Consider the following 22814-nt stretch of genomic DNA (forward strand, 5'->3'; position numbering starts at 1 on the left):
AACCTCTCAAAAACAAACAGCATGAAGATGAACTCTTTATTGAATATTTGTTGTCTGTCAGTTTACAACTTGTGCACAAAGTCACGTCTTTTGAGGGTCCAAGCAGACAAACAAGCGCTTTAAGAATAGCATGAACGCTGGCTCATTAAACGGTCAACAAAACAAAAACAATCACAATCACACCGAGTAGCCGAGTTGGTCTTTAAGCTTCCAGCGTGGCATTTTTTTTACTGGGTGATACCGATGACGCCGCAAGCCAGACGGCCGCCGGCGTTTCCAGTCTTTAAACTCTCATCGTTGCCGCCTTTGCCCAAGTCGTCAGCCTTCTCGTGGATCTGAAACGCAGGACATTTACTGCAAACTCAAGTTCTATGGAAGAGCAAAGAAGGTAAAATGACGTACCACCATAGTTCTACCAATGATTGAGTATTGGCCGGTGAGGGAGATGACGCTGTCTGTGATGTTGATTTTGGCCACCTTATCGTCACCCGCTGTCACGTTGCCCAGGTCGCCGACATGCCTGCTCAAGCGTTTTCAAGACAAAACTCAGTGAACCACTGATTGACAAAGCAAACTGCAGATGGTGTAATAAGGGCTGGGCAACAAATCGAATTAATTCGATACATCGTCATTTTAAAAATTGAATTGTTGAAAATTTGCTAAACCGTGAAATCGAATTTTGTCCTCTGGATTATTAAATGTTTTTCTGAGTTATAATTTTGCTCAAATGGCAGAATGCTAGATGGGTTGTTTACAAGACATGTTTGCAATAGCTACCAACTACTTAAATATGGCATTTAAGCGCAAACTATGAATGTTAAGTTTGTTAAAACTGATTTAGAATCATTATACTTCATTGTTATGTGAACATTCTGCACAGGAATTGTTGTTGGATAAATTAAACCTTTAAATAAAGGTTTGTTGGTTTATTAGATTAAAATCGTAATAGTCCTGAATGACAGGGGGAAAAAAAGAGATTTAATTTTTTGGACCATATCGCCGAGCCCCAAGTGTAATTATTCCAAACATGACTACCCACTGTAAAGAAATATAGGTAGTGAACATAAAGTTGTCCGAAAAATAAATGCTCAGCTACAAAAAAGTATTAGCACCAACTTTACTTTCCCACCACTGTGAACAAGACATACCTGTCTGCATCCGTCGGACCGGCGTGATTCTTGCCATGCGGGTTGAAGTGAGGGCCAGCACTGACACACCCTGTCCAAGAAAAACAAGCCCAAGAAAAACAAGCCATGTCCTCATGTGATGTTTCCCCATTAGGACGACACGCACCATTGTCCATTATCACAAACCATTCGTGTTGTCTCCAAAGGCATGGATGTGGAAGCCATGCTCGCCTGGCGTGAGGCCTTGGATTTGTCCCGTCAGCTTCACAGGGGTGGACTCACTCTGACAGGTCAAGAACAGCACCAATACAAAACCTGTCAAGACCAGATGACAACTCGCCCCAGCAAACAAAAACCTCCTAGTAGTGAGGAGCATTTAAAGGTGAATTCTGAGGTTTAGTCCTAGTTTTTTGGGTGTGCTTACACACAAAAAAAGTACTGTACCAATCTTATCCCGGTAGATCTAAATCATCGAATTAATATTATCGACCATCTCACCATTCGCTGTGATAGCCTGTAAACAAGGCAGTTTGATTGATAATATCTGGCCGTGACTCAGCACTTGTACTCAGCGGGGCACACCTTAAACGTTCTTATTGACACAACATGAGACAAATTATCATTTTTTGGGGGGGGTATTATGTCATTTTTAAGCAAAAACGCAAATAAAAACGACCGACTTGTGCAACAGGCAAGGAGAATCCTGTCAATCATTACTCCTTAGGGCTCGGCATGCAAAGGTTATGACGCAATAGATTTGGTAAACTTTAGTTATTTAAAATACTACAGACATTGCAATAATGACCAACCCTTTCACTTTAAAGCGTTTGACTGAAAAATAATTGCACGTGTAGGGAAATGACGTACTTTTTTTTCGCAAGCTAGCGTCGAGTAAACATTGAATGAATGAGCAGTGGGTTTAAGGAAGAAGATTTTGACTTTATCAGACAGAAAGTGTTCGCTATGTAACCATTTAAGTAGCAAAATAATGTTGGTGGAAAAATAACAAAGTGACGTTAAAATGGAGAACTTAGCTAACTAGCTCCGGCGCACAGTAGCACCGCGTCCTTAAATTAAAGACGACAAAATGCGCTTTTATTTTCATTTAACTGTGACATGAATTACCTCCTGCTCGAAATACACTGTCCCGGTGGTTTCGCCGGCTCCTTTCAGCACACAAACAGCTTTAAGCACCATTTTGTTTGCAGTTTGAAGTATTGACGTCTCAGAGTGGTTGCAGGGAAGGGAGTCGGTGACAGAGTCAGACTGACTGACTGAGACAACCAAGCTTTCTACCAGCGGCTCTCAATTGGGCGTACTCTAAGCAGCCAATCAGAGGCAGTCTACCGCCAAAACTCCTAGGTCTGATTGGCCGAATTTGTGGCTATGTAAGCGCTACCCGGAAGCTGGTGACGGTACGTGAATAATCAGGTGTTTGAAAAGATACCAAATTACAGTACGTTATTTTTTAATTGTATGTGTACGCATATTTACAAATCGTACATTTTGTGTAGTTAGTGAGTCAGCTTACTAAATAAAATACTATTATCCTCAGCCAAAACAACGCAAAACAATTTTGGGACAACCATTCGGTTTTCGGGAATTATGAGCTAGAGATAGACTTTATTTTTAATGTGTATTTTATAACGTTGTCACAGTTTTATTTGTATTTCCCCATATCTTAATTGTGCCCACACTGATTCCCAAAAGTTTAATAAAGATTAAAATATATATACACAGGTATATTATAATTAGGTGTCACAAACAAACTCATTTAAATATTCGCCAAAAATGAAATTAAATGATTAACTTAAAGTTTTAGCTAAAAAATAAAATCAAAAAGAAGCTAGACCATAATTCAAATAAATGAATGAAAAACATATTTGTTTTTACAACACATCTTGACACAAATGCCCAATTTGGTACAAAAATAGTTTATTAAAAACACATTTTTGTGGCTGAAATGTTGAACATTTTACATCCATGTCTTTTTGTAGGGTTAACAAAAGCGTTCACACAATTGAAGAGCTTAAAGAAAACGTTGCAATTCCTTCTGGGTCCTTCAAAAGCTGTGCTCTTGGTTGACAAACAAGTAGCATCATCATAATAACTGCGGGCTAGTGACAGTGAAAGCATATTTACAGTGGAAAGCCCGAGCTGTTGTTTGACTGGTTTCCTTCGGGATTCAAATGATTCAAGTAAGGGGAAAGAAGTTATGGATGTTACAGTAGTTTGTCGATGCAAAACAAAATCAAAAAATAACGGAAGTGTGAGGGAAAACACAACAGCAACATCCTATTTTGGAATAACGTGAAAATGAGTGATGCTTAGTTTGGAGTGTCTCAGGCATCATTAGGATAATTCAGATCAATTTTGTAGTGTTAAAAATAACAACACAAGAAAGCTTCCAAATCTTCTGTACGTTCACTTGAGAATTTACTTTGCAATCCAAATACAAATAATTTGTGAAACTTCAAATTTTGCATATAGTTTTACTTTAACACTCATATGCCCCCCCCCCCCTTTAGCTCCTTATCACACACAAAAATAGAATTAAAAAAGGTAGGCCAGCAGAAGACATTTTATCTTAAAATTGTGTTTTACATTTGAAAAATATTTGACCAAGATTATCCAGCTTCAAAAAGGTAAACATTAACCACAAGTGTTAGGCAATTTGTCAACAAATCTAAAAATATATTCCAAAAAGAAAAACAAATCAAGCCATTTTGTCCTCATTTACAGTTTCCGCCTGTTTTCTGATATTTTATGAACCAAATCAGAAAGAGAATCATAATTTCTGTTTGCACATTTTCTGCACTATAAATTTGAAATAATATCCTGTTGAAGAAGTGACCGATTATTAAAATAATCATTAGTTGCAGCCCGTAATTAAAAAAAAACAAAAACTTAATGTTGCTTGGGTTGGAGTGGCCGCAAACCATGAAATTAAAGAAAATCTACAAGCCTGATTAAATAAGTAAAAGATGAAAGGAGCACAAGTAAAATGGCCATGCTGCTGCATTCACACAATGTACAAGAAGGGGAATTATGGAACATGTTCATTAGGCGCTCAAGTCACAGTTCATGTAGTTGCAGCTAGAGGGAGACATTGTGCACACTACGACGCCGCCTGTTTGGCTTCGACGGAGGACGGCAGCACCTTCGAAGACTCGGCAGTCTCTTGGGGCGCTTGGGCTGTTTCCGCTTGGAACTTGTCCATTTTCTCTAGCTCAGCCAGGCGGTCATCGCGGTCCCACCGGGAGGCCCTCTCACGCCGCTTGGGCCGTTCGCCATCTTTCCCTTTCTCCTGCGCCTCCCTGCTGCCGTTCTCTCGGTCACGCCGGTCCTGCCAGTCCCGTCTGTCTCTGTCCCGTTGGCCCCCGTCCAGTCTATCCCTCGCGTCCGAGCGGTCGCCGCCAAACGGGCGCCTCGCCGCGCCGCTGAAACTTCGCTCTCTCTCTGGCTCCCGCTCCCTAAATCCCGGGCGCTCGCCCCGAAAAGGGCGTGTGTCCTCGTCCTCGACTGCACGCGAGGCTCCGGGTCTGATGAAAGGAGGCAATGGGGGACCTTGCGGGGTCGAACCTTGAGGAAGCGGCCCTTGAGGGGGTGGCCTTTGAGGAGGCGGGCCTTGAGGAGGCGGCCCGTGAGGCGGGAAGGATGGTCTCATGCTGTGGGGCATCCCGAAGGCTCCTTTCGGTGGAGGGGCGTCGTGGCGCATCAGGGGCGGGTGGGATCCCCTGGGAACCATCTGAGGTGGGCCGGGCGGCGGGAAGCGCTGAGCGTGCATCATAGGAGGGCCCGGCGGGCGCTGCAGTGGGATCAACCCGGGCCGGGCCCCCAGTAGACCACTTGTCGGGGGTTGGATGCTGCCACCCGGGGGGACGCCTACCTGGTTACCTGCAGACAAAAACACATTTAAACTGTATGTTACTAGGGTTAAAAAAATCTGTCGTTTTTCAGGTTGTAAGGTTTCCATGGGAACTGATGGAACAAATCAGGGAGTTTCATAATTTCAGGATGGATTCAGGGCTACGACGATTAATAAAACAAATGGAATAAGTCAATTATTTTAAAGCCATACACGCTCAAAGTCACAAATCTTACAGTAGAATATGATGCTGGTGACCCCAAGTGGACAAAAATAGTGGCTACACCTCACACAGAACACAAACTACGATGGCAGCCAAAAAGTGGTTAACATACTAAAATAAGAGAGGAACGAGTAACTAACACATGGCTCCCATTTGGTTGTTGAAGAAGTTGGGTGCGTCCGGGACCTCCTCGAGTTTCCTGCTGATGTCTTCACCTTTGGTGGGCGGTGGCGGCGGCATGGAGAGAGGCATGGCCCCTGGTGGGGGGAAACCTGGGTGAGAGGTTGAATTATTATTAGCCTACCATTAGAGCTGTCAAAATTAATCGACAAGTAATCGATTATCAAATTAAAAATTGACAACTAATTGTTTGGAGACATTTTTTTTTATTTAAAATCGCCCAAATCCGCTGATGTCAGCATATCAACAGTACCGTAATTGTTCACTGATTTCTGTAGTCCTTCATGAAAAAAGACTATCTTACGTGTTTAATCAAAATAAGACATTTGCAAACATCTATTTTACTTTGGAAAACAATGACTGAACCAGTAACATAACATAACATAACCCCCCCCCCCTTTTTTTTATATCACTATACGAATAACGAATACGAAGTGCGAAATAACCACCAACTATTGGTTAATAAACAGCAATCAGGGAAAAAAATGCTTTTGTATTGATACAAAAAATGTAATGCAAACTTAATATTAATCCAATTAGTCGATTAATCAATTAAATAATCAATAGATTTATCGATTCTAAAAATATTCGATAGTGATCACTACCTACCTATTTTGTTTGAAATTCCGAAAAGAGACTGCCATTTTGGCTTGTAGCGCCCATTTTAGGGCAACTTGTGTTGATTGTATCCTACTGTTACCAAATTTGAATGTTGCATATTAGACACATGACTCAAATCATTTTAGTTTTCCTCACAACATGTGGGTGGAGTACATAATGACTTGATACAATCCCACAATTACCATCCTCATGACTAGCGTTGAATCCACATTCATTGCCGCTCCTGGCTTGAATTTGTATTATTATCAAATAAGAGCTACGTGAGACTGCTTGAGGCAATACCTGGAGGCATCTGCATGGGGTTGAAGCCCGGTCTCATGAACGGTGGCGGGGGCATGCCAGGTGGGAACGAAGGCGGCGGCATGCTCATGTTGGCGGGGAAGCCGGGCGGCGGCACCGAGCTCATGCCGAGCATCGGAGGAACCTGAGGAGGAGCCAGCACGTGGGCGTCCTCGGGCTGCTGCGTCTCGGCTCCGCCGTTGTGGGTGAGCTGCTGCGGGTTCTCCAGAGCTTTCCTCACAGTCCGCCACTCTGGCAGAGACACGCAAGTAAGATTCATTAACGTGTTAAAAGCAAAGTGTGTGACGTTTGGATGCTACCTGGCGCTAAAGTGTCCCCATCCAGGATTCCGCCTTCCTTGAGCTCTTCCAGTTGCTCCTCCCTGACTTTGGCCCAGGGAACATAGGTGACGCCCAGCTCCACATCCCAGAACTGCTTCAAATCAGCCTTGATGCCTTTGTTCAGAGCCCACGCAATCTGTATAGAAAATAAATAATGCTCCAGTCTTAACATTTACAGTTCAAATAGAATGGACCCCCGAATGTTCTGGTTCTGAAGTAAAGATGCCATTTTGGTTTGAAGAGGCCTTTCAAGTGTAAAAGACACCCCAGTGTGTTTTTCCACCTTAATGGCTTTTTGGTTGACTTTGTAGGAGCCTCGACTGAGCTTCTGCAGGGCCCTGAAGGCGTCCTGCCGGTGGATCATGACGATGTAGGCGCAGCCCCGCGGAGGGATCATCTACACAAAACACACGACATTGACGTTTCCACCATTCACGGCACCTTTGAAGCACATTGAGTATTTTCCTGCCAAACGTTATCCAAATACACAACCTCAAGAGTGCCTTGAAAATGTTGTACTTCCTAAGATCCGCCATATTGTCATGTCATTTCAATTGCTTTGATCCATGGCACCCCATTGAAAAGAGATACAATGCTGCCTTCTGCTGGCCATAGCTAGAGGGTGTTTTTTTATTTTTTCAGCTCATTCATGAAACCAGAGCTGCTAAAGATTTTGCACTGTCCATTGAAGGAACCAAAAAAAAAAAAAAACACGGTTGACGTCAATGTTGATGGCGGTACTTGTTGGGATTTCCGTTCACAGAAGCAATCCCCTTCACTCCCGGCTGTTTTACTGGATTTTGACTGATTTTGCAAGGTCCACAGAATATTGTGTTATATTGCTATAAAAACATGGAACCTACCAAAAGAAAGATTAGTTTCTTCTTTCATCAAGAACATTTTATATTTCTATCCATTTCCGCTTTGCAGCAATTAGCATTGGAATATAGCTAAATTTCATCATTATTCACAAATCTATTTAAAAATGTGAGTAAAAGAGCTTTTTTTCAACATTGCCCCGGTTGATCGCTTTTGCTCTGCTGCCACCTGCTGGCCGTTTGTATAATAACTAGCATTTCTTTAACCGTTCTTTGCAGTTGAGAGGCTGCATATAAGCCTTCTGTATGCTCTAGCATAAGAAAAAAACGTATAAATACGCCATTGGGACACAAAATAGAAGGTATTTATACGTTTGCGGCAGGAAAAGAGTTAAGGTTTCTTTTTTCGACTCACGTTGATGGACTCGATCTCTCCGAACTCCTCTAGCAAGCTCGCCACATCCTGCTGCTGGGTTCTCTTGTCCAGCTGGCCCACCCATAAAGTCGTACTGCAGACTGAAGAGCAAACAATCAAGTCCACCTCACACACCCCAAAAAAAATGGGAGCGTAAACACAAAGAGTTTGGTACTAACTGCTCAGCGTCTCGTTCTTGAGCTGCGGGAGACCTTTTTGTCGCCGCTCGCGCTCATGTTCCCTTTCCCGGCGCTCCTGCGAGCGAGAGCGCGGGGAATGGTGGCGTCGGTCACGGGAGCGCGAGCGGGAACGCCGGTGACGGGAGCGGCGTGTGCGGGAATTGGACCGCGATCGTCTCCTTTTCGGGGACCTGGATGATCAGATTAAATTAAAATGGCTTACGGACATTTACGATTCTAAGGACTCTTGATTGTAGCTAACAGGCAACCTAATGACTATTAGAAAACTGCAGTTGTTTTTTTACATTCAAATTTCAGCTTGTTGCATGTTCCTCATTTCCCATAATTCTCCACTGGCTTACCTGGAGCCTGAACGTGACATTTGACCATGTCTGCCATCCCTCGTGGAGGACCGGTCCGCATCAACAGTTGAATCCTAATAAAAGGTACCGAAAACACATGCTTTTGTTTGGCTGCTAACACTTCTCATATCCTCAGAAGGTTGTTGCCGGTCCTCAGCGGTACCTGCTGTTGCTGAGCCGAGTGAGGAGGAGGAAAAACTCCGGCAAAGCCAGGATGTCCCACGGAAGCAGGGAAGGCCTGGCCCGGTGCAAGTTGTCCCATCTGAGGCGCCATCCCTTGGAAGCCTTGTCCTGGCATCAGACCATAAGCCGGGAGCTGGCCGTTAGGAGGGAGAGGACCCTAAAGATGACAAACGACATTCTGTCACGGTGATACTTACAACTTGTTTGTTGCAGAAATCCAAACAGATTTTTTTTTTTTTTTTTGTGGGGTCATTTTGAAATGATTAACCCTTGAAAGTAGGGCTGGGCAATAAATAGAATTAATTTGATTAATTGTCATTTTGAAAATCGAGTCGTTGAAAACTTGCTAAATCGTGAAATCGAATTTTGTCTTCTGGATTATGAAAAAATGTTGGTCTTATGTTCGGTTACTTCCAGAATTATTGTGAGTTGTAATTTTACTAACTATGAATGTTAAGTATATGTTAAAACTAATTTAGAATCAGTATACATTACTGTTGTCTGAACATTTTGCACAGGAATTATTTTTGAATAAAATACACCTTTAAATAAATGTTTGTTGGGTTTATTAGATTAAAATCCTGAATGACCGAAACATTTTTATTAATTTTTTTTAAAATCAAGATTTCATTTTTTGGCCATATCGCCCAGCCCAACTCAAAAGTAAACAGCAGAGGGCATCAATAATTCAGGGTTGTTGCTGCCCCAAAAAAAAAAAAAAAAAAAAAAAAAGCATGCACGGGCGGTGGGCAAAAATTGTCGCTTGACCATTTTATGATTATCTTAGTCATGTTCAACCAGTTTCTTGCCTAAATAGGCAACTTTAGAAATCAAAGCGCAGAATATACCTGCTGCGAGAGGTCCTGAGTCATGTTCATCATGGCCGCCTGGAAGGCTGGAGGCTGCTGCATACTGTCGCCATGACAACAATGATGACATCATCATTAGACAAACATGATTCTTAGCATGTAAATCAATAGTTCAACCAATTGAGGCCTTACAAGGTGATCTGTGAGACGTCATCCCTGGCGTCCTCTGCAGTTTCTGGCTCGTCATCATAGTCAAAACGATCCAACAACGTCTACGGCGGAGGGTCGTTTCATTTTTAACATGTTAGCACCCGTTGTTGGGTACAGTCACGGCCATGAAGCGTGAAACTCACCTTGTCAAATGCCGCCTTCTGCTGCGCGGACTGGGGGGGATGCGGGAAGGCGTTGCCAAAAACGGGGGCGATGCTGGGGGTGTCCGGCTCGGGGGCGGGTGGGGGCTGAGGGGCGGGTTCTGCTTGGACGGGCTGCTGCTGGAAGTTCTGAAGCATCTGCTGGAGCTATTGAAATACATTTTGTTTTGCATATTTCAATTTCTTGAGATGAACCAGTATGTAAGTGTACCATTCAAACAATCCAGATTTTCAAAGTGAAACATCCGTACTCACCTGCTGACCCTGTGTGGACTGAAAGAGTTGCGCCACGGCGGTGAAGGGGTCCTGCTTTTGCAGCGGAGCACAGGGCACCGGGGCAGAGTTCACCACGTGGTCTTTGGTCGGGGTCGGCGGGGAGGGCGCTGCCGGGAAAAACATCATCGTAATCCTCATTATTAGCTCTGAGCTAAAAGGACGGTTACGTGCGCTAGACAATCACCCGGATCTTCGGCGTAAGGTGCGGCGCCGCTGCTGGTGCCGGCGGCCATGTCCAGGAGGGGCTGAATGACGTTGCTCTTGAACACGCCGTTTTTCTGCCACAGGTTCAGCACACGGACCAGCTTGCTCTGTAAATGCAACACAGGAACTCGTGTTGTCAAGAATTATAAGACAAGTACCTTGTTGCGACTTAGATAATAATCAATATGTTCTTTTGCAACTGTAAGAGGTCTGCTTTTTGGCCTGTTTTACTGCCGCTTCTCCTCTTCTAGCACAAAATAAATTAATTATTCTTATTTCGATTATTTACTATGGGGAGGGGGAATTTTTTTTTGGGGTGTTGTTGTTGTTGGTCTTACTCTGTCCTCCAGAGGGCAGAGGCAGAGGTTCTCGAAGGTGGCCACAATGTTTTTGGTGAAGCGGGGTCCGAACACGTCCTTGTCGGCGCCAAACTGGTGGCGTGACTGGCGGACGATGGAGTCCACCACATACAGGCCCGCCACCTTGTACTCGGACTTACACTGCACATTAAAAAAAACATTTACCACTATTATTATTATAATAATTAGCATTATTTAAAGCTTGTTGTAATATTTATATATTATATAAAATATGTTTTATGCTCTTACCTTTTTAATGAACTTCTCCACAATCTGGACCACGTGCTTGTAGAGCTAAGAAAATAAGTTGTGTTTCAACATTTATTAGCCGTAATGTATACATTTTTGGATAGCTTCCGAAACGAAGTCCTTACTTTCATAGCCTTGATGGCTGACTTGGTGATGGAGATCATCTTGGCGCGAGAAATTGGCGGCTTTGAGTCCATCAAGGAGAATAACTACACAGAAGCAAAATACTTACTTGAACAGAGGCCATATCAAAATGGCTGGTTAATTGACTAACAAAATAATCATAAAATGGCACATCAGAGTGAGCTTGTTCATTTAATTAAGAAACCACCAAAGTGGGATCTTGCCTTACACATTCAAGTAGCCGCTGCAGCTTAGCGCATTAAGATAATTTGATAAAATGTCAGTCAGCTTTGCCCCTTTGTGTTGAAAGCAATTGTCGCCACCGCAAACAATCGATTGCCATGCATTTAATTATCTAAATGTGTGAAGATGGATCGGCTGTTTGAAGAAACAGACAGGAATCAGTGAACAAATGCCGGTTTATACCATGACAATGTTTGCCCGGTGAGCAGCGTGAAAGGGGCAAGCGTTTCCACGGCTTGTGACGCGAAAGCTCCGCCTCCGCCTTTCTACACTCTCGAGCTGGTTGACGTGACAACAAAGGTGGTGGACGGCAAGCTTGTGTTCGTGCTACACGAACAACTGTGCTTAATAAGTCTTCTGTAGCAACATCTCCTGCTCATAACATCACACATGACTCGTAATATTCACTTACATCTCACCATCACAATCATAAAGTGAATATTAGTAGAATGTTTGGTCATGCGAGCTAACGCGTTGTGATGCAAGGTTACAAATCGGGCCCAGTGTTAGCACGCTAAACACAATTCTATCGATTGGAATGAAAAAGACGTGTCAAAATGTATACATTTGCAAAATGATGAATGCTAACAAGTGTTTATAAAAGTGCAGGCTTCTCGACGGCCACAAGCGAGGCCCTCACGTCGGCCCAAAGAATGCTCCTCCGCCGGACCTCCGAACGCCTCCAAAGTACGCCGGGAACAGGAAGACGGCCTTACCTCCTGGTTGAAGGCATTGACGGCGTCCATGGCGGTCCAGCGGCCACCCCGCAGCGACGTCCCCCCCGTTCGCACCTGCTGCCCAAGACGTTTATCCCAGCGAAGGTTGGCACAACATGTCCGCCGCTCGTAGCTAAGCGGCTAGCTAGCCTAGCTTCTGAGCAGGTTAGCTGCGCGTGCGGGGTCGGCGGGCGCGGCAAAGCATGCTGGGAAGTCCACGCTGTTGTTCCACCGACGACCGATGGGGGTCAGTGTTTCTTCCCAAATAGACTTTCTAGTATTCGAGTCAAGTCTGCACGTGACCATCTGGACGTTGAGTTTTGGCCTCAGTGAATGGCAGAAAGTATGGTCAGCGACTGTGGCTCTCCTAGCCCACATGCAAGAGCATTAAAATGATTTTTTTTTCTTTTTTGCTCTACTAGAGTGTCGGCGACTATGTTCTCGAAATATTTGTTTTTTCCCTCCCCCCCAAAAAACTCAATGTTTTATTCTTGAAACAATACAACCTTTATGTAGAAGTAGTAAGTAGTAAGATTTTATTCTCCCAAGAGTCTGTATTCCCCTCTTTAACTCATTTGCTCCCCGAAACATATGAAAACGTTCTATTTTAAATGTTTTAAGTGTCCAAAGAAGCATTTATACGTTTTTTAAGATAGAACATACAGAAAGAAAGGCTTTGATGTAGCCTCTCAACTGCAGAGAACGGTTGAAGAAATGGTACTTGAAACACAAACGGCCAACAGGTGACAGCAGAGAAAAATATATCAACCAGGGCCATGTTGAAAAAAACCTCAACATACTCACAATTCTAAATAGATTTGTGAATAATGATGAAACTTAGCTATATTCTAATGCTAATTGCTACAAAACAGAAACAGATAGAAATATACTTTTTTTCTGATGAAAGAAGAGACTTTAATCTTTCTTCCATGTTCCAGGTTCCATGTTTTACAGCGATAGAACACAGTATCCTGTGGGCCTTGCAAAATCAGTCAAAATCCAGTAAAACAGCCGTGAGTGAAGGGGATTGCTTCTGTGAAAATGGCTGGGAGTGAATAAGGTAAAAATACATGTTAAACTTCTCATATAAAAAAAAAATTCAGTTGAAAAAAAAGACTTTGCAAAAAGGAAAAACTACAGCACATTTCAAGGTAAACAAAAATGTTTCTCTTTATTGTCACTTCAAAAGCAACTGAGTCACATACGGTACAGTACACCGAGGGCCGAATCCATGAATTACTCTTTATTTGCTCCGGCATCTTACTGTCCTATTCACAAAGGATATTGCTCTGATTATAGACCAGCACAAACACGGTCACAAAAATTGACAGCTGATTTACCACACATGGCAGAACAATAGGAGTTAGGAAGAGAAAGATGAAATCAGATAGCGAGGTTGAACGTGGAGGTGTGGCTAGCTTACATCGTGTTTTGTACACCGCATAATGACACATTCTGCTTGGCAGCGCAGTCAGTAAGGAATTTCACAATCTGGTTTGTGAATGAAAATGAATGTTTTTGCTCCATTTTTAACGGTTAGCGCCATTCAAACCATTATTGGATTCGGCCCTGAGTGCATATTGCTGGTTTGCACAGTAAATATATCATACAATGATTGTATTTTGCTTTTAAGGCTGTCAGCACCTGAGCTAAACCAAAACATTTTGGTTCAGAGATGTTTTAAAATGGGTTGGTTTGGGAAAATAACATTCAAACATATAAACATATATATGTTTAGAAAGGTCAAAAACACAAGACCCAACATTACTATACATATAGTTACATAACACTAACAAAAAATATAACATAAACAAATGTTGTGCGCATAGCAGGGTGAGGCCAGGCCTCACTCACAGTGAAATGTTGTCCTCACAAGTATCAGCATGTGTAAACAGCACTTTAATTCAGAAAATGCACTAAAAAAACAACACACCCTGATATGATTTAATTCCAAGTAAAATATCAGGAAAATGGAATATAACATTTAATATTTTTTCGATATCATCAGCCCTGTAAACAATTGCAATTCATTCCACACAGTACTTTTTAAATATTTTTTGTTTAGGATTTGGGATTTTCCAAAAGAACCACAGCGACGGGGGTCTCTGCCTTTGAGATGCATGGACACTTGATGCTGGGAAAGGGGAGAACAATTGTCAATTAAACAGTTGTTTATATCTTCTCTAGCAGGGGTGGCAGAGTTCGGTCCTCGAGAGCCCCTATCCTGCCTGCTTTCCATGTCTCCCTCCTTCAGCGCAGCGGAATTTAATGATCAGCTCATCAGCACGCTTTGCAGAAGCCTGATAACGATCCTGATCGTGAATCAGGTGTGTTAGTGGAGAGAAACATGGAAAACAGGCTGGATAGTGGCTCTCGAGGACCGAACTTGGCCACCCCTGTTCTATAGCAGAGGTCCCCAACCCTGGTCCTCGGGGACCGGTATCCAGCCTGTTTTCCATACCTCCCACAGCCAACACAGGTGATTCATATCATCAGCTAATCAGCGATCTCTGGAGAAGGCTGATAACGATCTCCACCTGTGTTGGCTGTGGGAGACATGGAAAACAGGCTGGAGACCGGTCCCTGAGGACCAGGGTTGGGGACCTCTGTTCTATAGGATCCTGAAAAATGATGGCTTTTAGAGGCGCCGTCGATTAATTGATCGTTTGGATACCTTGTTTAATTATGAATTGTCGTCATCAGAATTTCAGCCTCTAAACAGTATTCTCAGATTTCTGTAGTCCTCCATGAAAACAGACTGGAGATTATCTTTGTGTTTTTTCAACACACGTCACAGACCAAACCAGTAAATTAATTATTAATGTATGTTTTTTCGTTTTCTGCACTTTTAATTTGAAATAATGTCCTGATTTAGAAATAATGGATGGAAATTAAAAACATTTTAGGAAAAAAAACTGATTCATCAACAAAATAATAGAGCAGAATTGTCAATTATTTAAAACAAAAATCATTTGTTTCAGCCCTAATAGAGTTGATAAAATTCAGTACAAAACACACTCAAAAGCCCTGTGAAAAAATCCCGACAGCAGTTTTTCTGACATGCCCAAATTAGGCCCCAATCAGAAGCTCGTATGCCAGGAGACAATAGACGAAGCAAAATAGTTTTTCTCTCTAATGCCTGCTAATGTAGGGAGACCATGGAGTCAAATTTTAACGATCTCCAGGATTTACTGTGATGTTATCACTATTTACTGTAAATCACAAAATGTCAACTAAATCGCCTACTCCTAATGGACATATTTAGTCAATTCAATTAGACCAAAGTGGCCTTTAAAAGTCTTAAAATGTGCCTGCTTTATTTCACATGTGCATCTAAATTGTCATTTATTTGCCTGCTGCGTATGCTGATCACTTAGCGTACCTCTTTCTCTTCTGCATCTGTTGTATAGATTCAGGCAGCGGTCGCCCGAAACTCTCTGGTAGGAAGACGGTGGCGAAGGCAGCCAAAACAGCCAGACTGCCAAGAATGATGTAAGGCAGGAATGGAGAGTAGGACCCTATTTTAACAACAAACGACAGCTGACATCAGTAAACAACTTTTACACGTGTGTGTATAGTAATTTGTAGTAGTTTGCCTTTGAAGGACTGCACAAAAGGCAGCTTAAATGAGCCTAAAATGGCGGCTTCAAGTCAAAATGGCTGACTTGTGTCTTTTTGGGTGTGGCTTCTTTATATTTTTTCCTGCGAGTGTCCTCATAACTGAAATTCATGAGACGAAATCAAACTGGCTGTCACTCACTGAGCTCCAGCAGGTATGGCGTAATGCAGCTTCCCAGCCGCGCAACCGTGTTGCAGATCCCGGCCGCGGTGTTTCGCAGCGCCGTCGGGTACAGCTCGGTGGTGTAGGCAAACATCAGGCCGAAGCCGGTGGTGATGGCGTATTTTCCCACCATCTCCAGAGTAAGCGACAGTCCTGAGTAACCTGTCGGATCAGTCAAGTCAGTCATTGGGATTTGGACATTCTGGGTGGGTCAGTGTTGGCTGTGGCTAACACAGGTGAGCTGTTACGCAAGGTCAGGGGTTTGCAACCTGCGGCTCTGGAGCCACGTGTGGCTCCGTGGTTATCTAAAAAAAATTTGTAGAAATGAATGGTTTTTTTTAACATTTAAAAAAAAAAAAAATATGCTTCAAATTAATTAATTTAGATTTAAAAATATAATAATTCAATATTCAAAAAATGACAGAATTTAAAAGGTAGATAGAAAAGTTTAAAAAAATTAGTTAAAAATGTCCAAAACGGAAAAGCGGAAAATTACTATAAACTATTCATGAAATTGCCAAAAATGTCAAAAAATGTAATTTAAAAAATGAGAAAATATAGATTCTTTTTAAAGGCAGAAAACAAAACATTCAAAAAGTAACCATAAAATTTCCAAAAACAAAAGAAGAAACACCTAAAATTACCATAAAATGTACACCAAATTGCCCCAAAAAAGACTGAAAATTATTTTTTTTAAAAGACAGAATAAAACATTTCAAAAGTAACTACAAAATGTCTAAAAACAAAATAAATCTAGAAAATTACCTTAAAATGTACACAAATTTGTAAAAAAAAAATGTTAGAAAAATTGCTAGCATAAAAAGCCAACAACAAAAGCCGTAAAATGTCAAAAAGGGAAGAGGAGATGCAGAAAATTGGCATATGTCCATAAAATTGCCAAAAATGTCAGAAATTTGACAGAATGGCAGAAAGGTTTAAAAATTGATGAAAAACAAAGTATGAAAAATTACACACACACAAATAAATAAAATAAAACAGATGACAACATAAAAATGCATATCAAAATATAGCATTTTATATATTTTTCTGTTATGGTGCAGCTCTAAATAGTTATTGGGCCCTCAGTTTATTCGACTAACACACACAGTTTCCTTCAACAAATGTTTAGCGGCTCCAGACGGATTTTTTTGTTATTTATTTGGGCTAAAATGGCTCTATTGACAATACAGGTTGCTGACCCCTGTCCTAGGTCATGGGTTTAAGGGTTACTATGGTTATCGTGGTTTGGGTTTAAAGGGTTGTAGTTAGGATTGGGGCTTAAGGGGTTAGGGTTAGGCCAGTATTTAAGGGGTTTGGGGTTTAGCCTTGCGAGTAATAACAACAAATTCCTTTCACCTTCAGGCACCAACTGTATGAAGTAGAGTGGCACGGCGGCCAGTGCCAGCGAACTGATGACGGACATCCGGCGCGACACATAGCGCAGAGCAAGCCAGCTGGACACGTACGCCGGCAACTCCACGGCCCCGGAGATGAAGCAGCTGACGTACGCGTTGGCGTGGAACTGCGTCGTGTTGAAAGAGATGCCGTAGTAACCCGCCGACATGGTGAACCTGGTAGAAGGGGAGCACCGAGTGAGGATTATTAGGTTAGCTTAGCTAGCTAGCCGTCGTCTTGCTAGCCGCTGTGTTTCTAGGTCTCATTTGGTCTTGATTTTATTTCAGTAGCTTGCTACTTCCTGGTTTTGTGACAACAAGGAGCACTTAGTTAGGGTGGAGACTACCACATTCTCTTTGTAGGCTATGCTGGCTAACCGCCAATGATCAATGCAGCAAAGACCACTGATTGACGTCGAGTGTTAGCGGTCCATTTGAGTCCTGAATGTGTTTGTGACAACAAAGAGCACTAAGAGGGGATGTTACATTCCATCCCTGCAATAGACGACATTTGTGAAGTAGCAACCAAATATTTATTGCAGGTATTATTTTTGGTTCACCATCCTCGCATTTTACACAGTAGTCTCTGTGATCTTGAATTTGCCCTGTTGAGTAACGTGGTAGTGAGAGAATGAGGATGTACGTGGAGTTGGCTAGCTGTTAATTGGCAAAAGCGTTAGCCGCTGTGTGTTATGTGACATGTCAATTGAGGTGCGTTTCAGATTACAAAGTGTTTCAGATTACAAAGTGTTTCAGATTACAAATTGTTCAAATAAGTGGTGGTAAACCGTATTTTTGTCTTGTCCTGATTTTGTGATGTTTGCTGTCCACCTATTTTGTTTTTACAGTATGTGTAACCGTAAGGCATTTTCACAGCAGTTAATGTAACGCACAAACCAGTCTGTCCCGTTGGCTGTGCCACAGTAGCTTTGAGGTGAAAGAGTAGACATACTGTAAGCGCTGTCATCTAAGACAGTAGGTCACACGAAGCCTCGGTATTTGTGTCAAGTGTTGTTGACATCTTTGCAGGTGAACGCCCTTTTGAATTATTATTTTTTTAATGTTCTGTCATTAAGGTTGTTGTTTTCCATTGAGATGAGGATGATTTATGTTTGGGACAAAACTGTCTGAAAAATGTGTTACAGCCCCCCCCCAAAAAAAAAAAATTCCTCTGTATTTTAAACTTATTCACTCACAGCAATTTTCAGTGAAGCAACCCCCTTCGCTCCCGGCTGTTTGACCAGATTTTGACTGATTTTGCAAGGCCCACCGAATATTGTGTTCTATTGCTATAAAAACATGGAACCTACCAAAAGAAAGATTTAGAGTCTCTTCTTTCATCAGGAAAAAAAAGTATATTTCTCTCTGTTTCAATTTTGCAGCAATTAGTATTAGAATATAGCTAAGTCTCATCATTATTCACAAATCTGTTTAAAACACTGGGAAAAATAACCTTTTTGGCCTTGGTTGATGTCTTATACTCTGCTGCCATCTGCCGGCCGTTTTTGTAATAACTACCATTGCTTTAAGCGTTCTCTTCAGTTGCTGCATCAAAGCATAAAAAAAATGTATAAATACATTTTGGGGACCATGGCAACATTTAAAATAGAACGTTTTTATACGTTTTTGGGAGCAAATGAGTTATTTGCAAACATCTAAAAAATAAATAAATGAATAAATAAAAACAAAAACATTTATTTGAGATTTAATAAAAAAGAAGAAGAAACATAATGTATTTATTTTTTCATGTATATTTTTTAGGATGATAAAAAAATGTGGATACAATATTCATAACCTAATAATATATTTATTATAAAAATTAATATTAAGATTGTTTGGAAAAAATTTAGGGCTTATCAATATTTTTTTTACTAATACATTCTTTTTTTGATTTACTTTACATTTAAAAAGTATATTATTTCATATTCTAAAATTTATTGGAATTTTTAGTTCAAGAAGAAGAAAAATAAGAACAATAAAATTATGTTTTCTGATTAGAAGCGCAAATAAATTTGGGGAGTAGGAGTTACAAGCGTGAATATTGCCGTTTGTTTAATTGAATACATTTCTGGGATTTTATTTTAAAAAAATATGAATCATCCATCTGGCATCTGTCAAATTAACCAATCTATCATCAATTAGACTTTACACTAAAAACTGTGTTAGATGGTGTACTCACGCCACATAGCAAAGAATCATTGTCATGAATCCGATTTCCACATTGCCCATCAGGTCCAGGATGCTGTGCGGTTCTTTGGGCTCCGACTCTTTGGGCTTGCTCACCTACACAAAACCGCACCAATCAACATTATCATCACATTACAAAAAACTAAAGACATTATTCAAAATGTCTAATAATTCTGTTCTTGCAATGCAATTATGGGTTATGTTTGAGATATTCTATTTATATTTTGAACGTAAATGTCATGTGTTATTATCATTTTGTAATTTAAAGCAGGAACTAGTTTAGTCACTTTCCTTAAAAGGATAAGCGGCATAGAAAATGGATAGATGGGTCTTTTTTTTTCTTACAAAATAATAAAAAATTCTGCTTTTGATTTGTAAAGTCGTCACTCACGATTAAGTAGTCTTCAAAGATGACTTCGGGTGCTTTCACTTTATTCATCCTGGCCGCCTTCCTCACAATGGCCTCGGCCTCTTCCACTCGTCCCTGGCAAAGGAGCCAGCGAGGAGACTCGGGGATGAACCTACGGGTCACCAAAGCCATAGTCAGCCTGGCCTGGCCCGACCCGGTAGAATCTCAACTTTTATCAGAAGGTGAAGAACCGACCACCAGAAGGGGAACAAGACCAGGCAGGGCAGGGACAAGGCCAGCATGAGAGACTTCCAATCCCTCAGGAAGTAAGCGCACACGGGCAGGATCATGTAACCGAGAGCGAAACCGAAGCAGGTTCCCAGCGAGGAGTACAGCAGACGCTCGTTGCCCGTCAGAATCTCTGCGCCTGCATGCACGACGATGAACGACTTCAATTTTTGTTCTCGATGTTGATAACAGTCGAATCAATGTTGATTACACACGGCATCATTTTTTTTTGTTTTCAGATCCTTACGTGTGAATGTGAGTTGTTTGTAATACATACCCAGTACTAACGCCGCCATGTAGTTGGACATCTGTCCCAGGCCGTTGATGACCAGCAGGACGGTAAACATGGACCAGGACACGGAGAAGACCTGAATGAAGCTAAATATGGTCTGAAGAGCCAAAGTGGCAAAAAGGATGGGCTTCCTTCCTAATCTGTTGAGGACACACATTATTTCTCATATGTGCAACACCAAATAAATCGGAACATCTTGTAGTACTTGTCTGAGAGCTGCCCCGCAAAGAAGGACCCGCACAGGATGCCCACGAAGAAAAGAGTGGTGGTGAACGGCTTCTTCCATTGGTCGTTGCACACCAGGTCGAACTGAAAGATGATTAGCGCCGTATGTTAGCGTCTCAAGTTAGCTTAATATGTTAGCTTCCTAAATTATAGCATCTGATAACAAATTTTGCTTTCACGTCGCATCTTTCTGTCATAAATTAGCAATTTAGAACAGATTATTTTTCTTCTCTGTGTCATATGTAAGCTTTATAAGTTAGCATCATATTGTATGTTAGCTTCCTGTTAGCATCAGAGACAAATATAGCAATGGACGTTTGGTCATACTTTGCTTAGTCACTTGTTATGTTAGGATTGTATGCTAGCGTTATATGTTTGCTTCCTGTGTTAGCATTGGAGAAAAAGTCAATCTTGAGAAGACCCATAAAAAAAAAAAGTCTGAAGAAGCCATGCCTAAAAACACACAGGAAGGCTGCCATTTTGGTTTGAAGATGCTATTTTGGGTTCATTTGATGAATTTAAAAAAAAAAAACATCTCTCAAGTCAGTTTCCTTTAGGCACATGAAATTTGGTTGACATGTCTATAAGGAGTAGATCCACAAAAACTGTCACAGCCAGAAGGACACAATCCTGCTTTTTCAGTTCGAAAGGGTTAGAGTTTGACCAATTTAGATTTGTTTAAACCAATTTAGATTTGGTCATTGCTTGTAGGCCGGCGACACACGCAATCACCTCGGTGACGATGGTGGACTGGTAGACGTCCTTGCTGTAGATCCAGCCGTCCTTGCACATCTCCTCCTCCAGGGAGGTGAGGTTAACGTCCCGGTCCGGACTGTAACCCTGGTCCGACAGGTTCTGGACCACGTCCAGGCGGTACCTGGTGCAGCTGCTGCGCACCTCTTTGCCGTTCACCACCTGCGCGTTTAAATAAATGTGTAGTAAACGCATTCATCCTGGTGGAATATATGCATTGGTGATTAAAAATGCATTACTCACTTGAGAGAAACATGGTTGCTTTTAAGCTCACCTTTGATTCATTTAAAAATATGTCATTATTACTGCATTTCTATTTTGTTTGTTATTTAGTCTTGTAAGAGGCCCCAAATATTACACACAAGTCAAAATATACCTGTAGTAGAGAAATTTGCTCGTTTGAAAAAATACTGAGCCTTTTTACCCTTGCATTGCATCCTATTGCTGCAGTACAAAATGGAACATGCAAATGGTTTTCAGCTGTGTGGGTTTTTTAAGGTTCTCTTGCATATCAAAAGACGGAAATGAATGCCATGTGTCTTGTTAAACTCGTTTTTTGTGTGCACGCTTTCAAGCAGAGGGCGCTGCAGACCACTTATCGTTAAAAGTCCAAAACAAATTCAAACTTCTTTAATTTGCATCAACTCGCTCGATCTGACTGAGTTTAACGACAATCTTGCGGCTTTTGTTCTGTTGACGCAGCATAAACGCGTAACCCTCTGCTAAACCTCGTTAGAAAAACATTGCATTTACGTTTTATCCACGCGAAAATGCCGTGATACTCAGTTTTCATTGTTTATTGACAAATATCACACTGTTTCACTGCATTCGGCAACAATCAGCCATTTGTTTTGGGCGCTTAGATGACTTAATTTAGAGAGACTTGTTCCGGGACCCAGTCACGCTACTGTACTCACCCGCAACGGGATGACAGCATTACGCCAGTCCTCTGTCAGATTGACATCCGGCACCCGGCAGTGATGCGTCGGCGTGTCGGCCAGGAAGACGAGCGTAAAGGCGCCGAAGCCGTTGGGCACGATGCTGATGCACAGCAGGACGAAAACGACCTGCTGGAAGCGTCCGAACTGCCCCAGGAAGGCGACGGTCTCCGGGTAGCTCTTCATGGCGAGTGATAAATGTGTGTTAGTTCAAGGGGGCAGAAGAAGACAAGCCATCTCGCTTTGGATTCATTTATGGGAAAAAGTTAACGCCACCTCCTTCTCCCCTAGCGCGCTTGCCTGCAAAGTAGCCACCGCCCTGATTCATCCCACATGACCCAGAACCTGCCCCTCGAATCCCGCCTGTCTCCGTGTTACCCCCGCCCGCGGTTCATGCGGGAGGACCGTCTGTCAATCAAACGAGTTTCCTGTTTCATAAGTGCTGACTCCACAAGAAAGAAAAGATGCTAAGTGTGTCAGGTGACTGCCGGGAATCCGCCCAAGAGTCAACAACAACAATAAGAAAATGGGCTGGGTCGGGGTGTTGCTGTTGTGAGAAGTGTGCGTCTCATGTTCTTGTGGACATAAGGAGGAAGTTCACGCGGTTCTCAAGCGACCACAGGCGCGTCTGGTGGGGTGGGGGCGATGAGGCGTTTAGGTA

At 42.1% G+C, this 22814-nt stretch overlaps 3 protein-coding genes and 1 long non-coding RNA gene across 7 annotated transcripts; 1 reads left to right on the top strand and 3 right to left on the bottom strand.

Moving 5' to 3' along the window:
- Positions 1-22: 22 nt before the first annotated feature.
- sod1 (superoxide dismutase 1, soluble) lies at positions 23-2415 on the bottom strand. Its single transcript, XM_077547246.1, has 5 exons — positions 2253-2415; positions 1314-1410; positions 1149-1218; positions 403-520; positions 23-335 (listed from the first exon to the last, which is right to left on the bottom strand). Exons 1-5 carry the CDS (start codon positions 2322-2324, stop codon positions 228-230), a joined length of 465 nt encoding a protein of 154 aa, XP_077403372.1. The 5' UTR covers positions 2325-2415; the 3' UTR covers positions 23-227.
- Positions 2416-3045: 630 nt separating this feature from the next.
- scaf4a (SR-related CTD-associated factor 4a) lies at positions 3046-12160 on the bottom strand. The gene is made up of 18 exons (XM_077546403.1): positions 11947-12160; positions 10990-11073; positions 10865-10909; positions 10595-10756; positions 10237-10363; positions 10032-10159; positions 9759-9923; positions 9598-9677; positions 9445-9508; positions 8577-8753; positions 8414-8487; positions 8052-8242; positions 7873-7973; positions 6923-7036; positions 6619-6775; positions 6302-6550; positions 5359-5490; positions 3046-5024 (listed from the first exon to the last, which is right to left on the bottom strand). Exons 1-18 carry the CDS (start codon positions 11974-11976, stop codon positions 4246-4248), a joined length of 2859 nt encoding a protein of 952 aa, XP_077402529.1. The 5' UTR covers positions 11977-12160; the 3' UTR covers positions 3046-4245.
- Positions 11459-17913, top strand: LOC144036097 (uncharacterized). Of its 3 annotated transcripts, none has more exons than XR_013288579.1 (4): positions 11459-12193; positions 12885-13006; positions 15357-15867; positions 17090-17913. It is a non-coding gene; the product is annotated as an uncharacterized LOC144036097 (long non-coding RNA). The 3 variants fall into 3 exon arrangements; XR_013288580.1 differs by having other exon boundaries at positions 15357-15719; XR_013288581.1 differs by having other exon boundaries at positions 15357-15438.
- Positions 13091-22693, bottom strand: LOC144036096 (solute carrier family 22 member 4-like). 2 transcript variants are annotated; one of them, XM_077546405.1, is made up of 12 exons: positions 22430-22691; positions 22133-22333; positions 21195-21377; positions 20443-20546; positions 20223-20377; positions 19913-20084; positions 19700-19829; positions 19301-19404; positions 17084-17298; positions 15707-15889; positions 15329-15464; positions 13091-14080 (listed from the first exon to the last, which is right to left on the bottom strand). In XM_077546405.1, the coding sequence occupies exons 3-12, from the start codon at positions 21252-21254 to the stop codon at positions 14008-14010; spliced, it is 1332 nt and encodes a 443-aa protein (XP_077402531.1). In that variant the 5' UTR covers positions 21255-21377; positions 22133-22333; positions 22430-22691; the 3' UTR covers positions 13091-14007. The 2 variants fall into 2 exon arrangements, with proteins under 2 accessions (XP_077402531.1, XP_077402530.1); XM_077546404.1 differs by having other exon boundaries at positions 22133-22693.
- Positions 22694-22814: the final 121 nt, after the last annotated feature.

The sequence above is a fragment of the Vanacampus margaritifer genome, chromosome 16 (genome assembly GCF_051991255.1).
Source record: "Vanacampus margaritifer isolate UIUO_Vmar chromosome 16, RoL_Vmar_1.0, whole genome shotgun sequence".
Taxonomy (NCBI): domain Eukaryota; kingdom Metazoa; phylum Chordata; class Actinopteri; order Syngnathiformes; family Syngnathidae; genus Vanacampus; species Vanacampus margaritifer.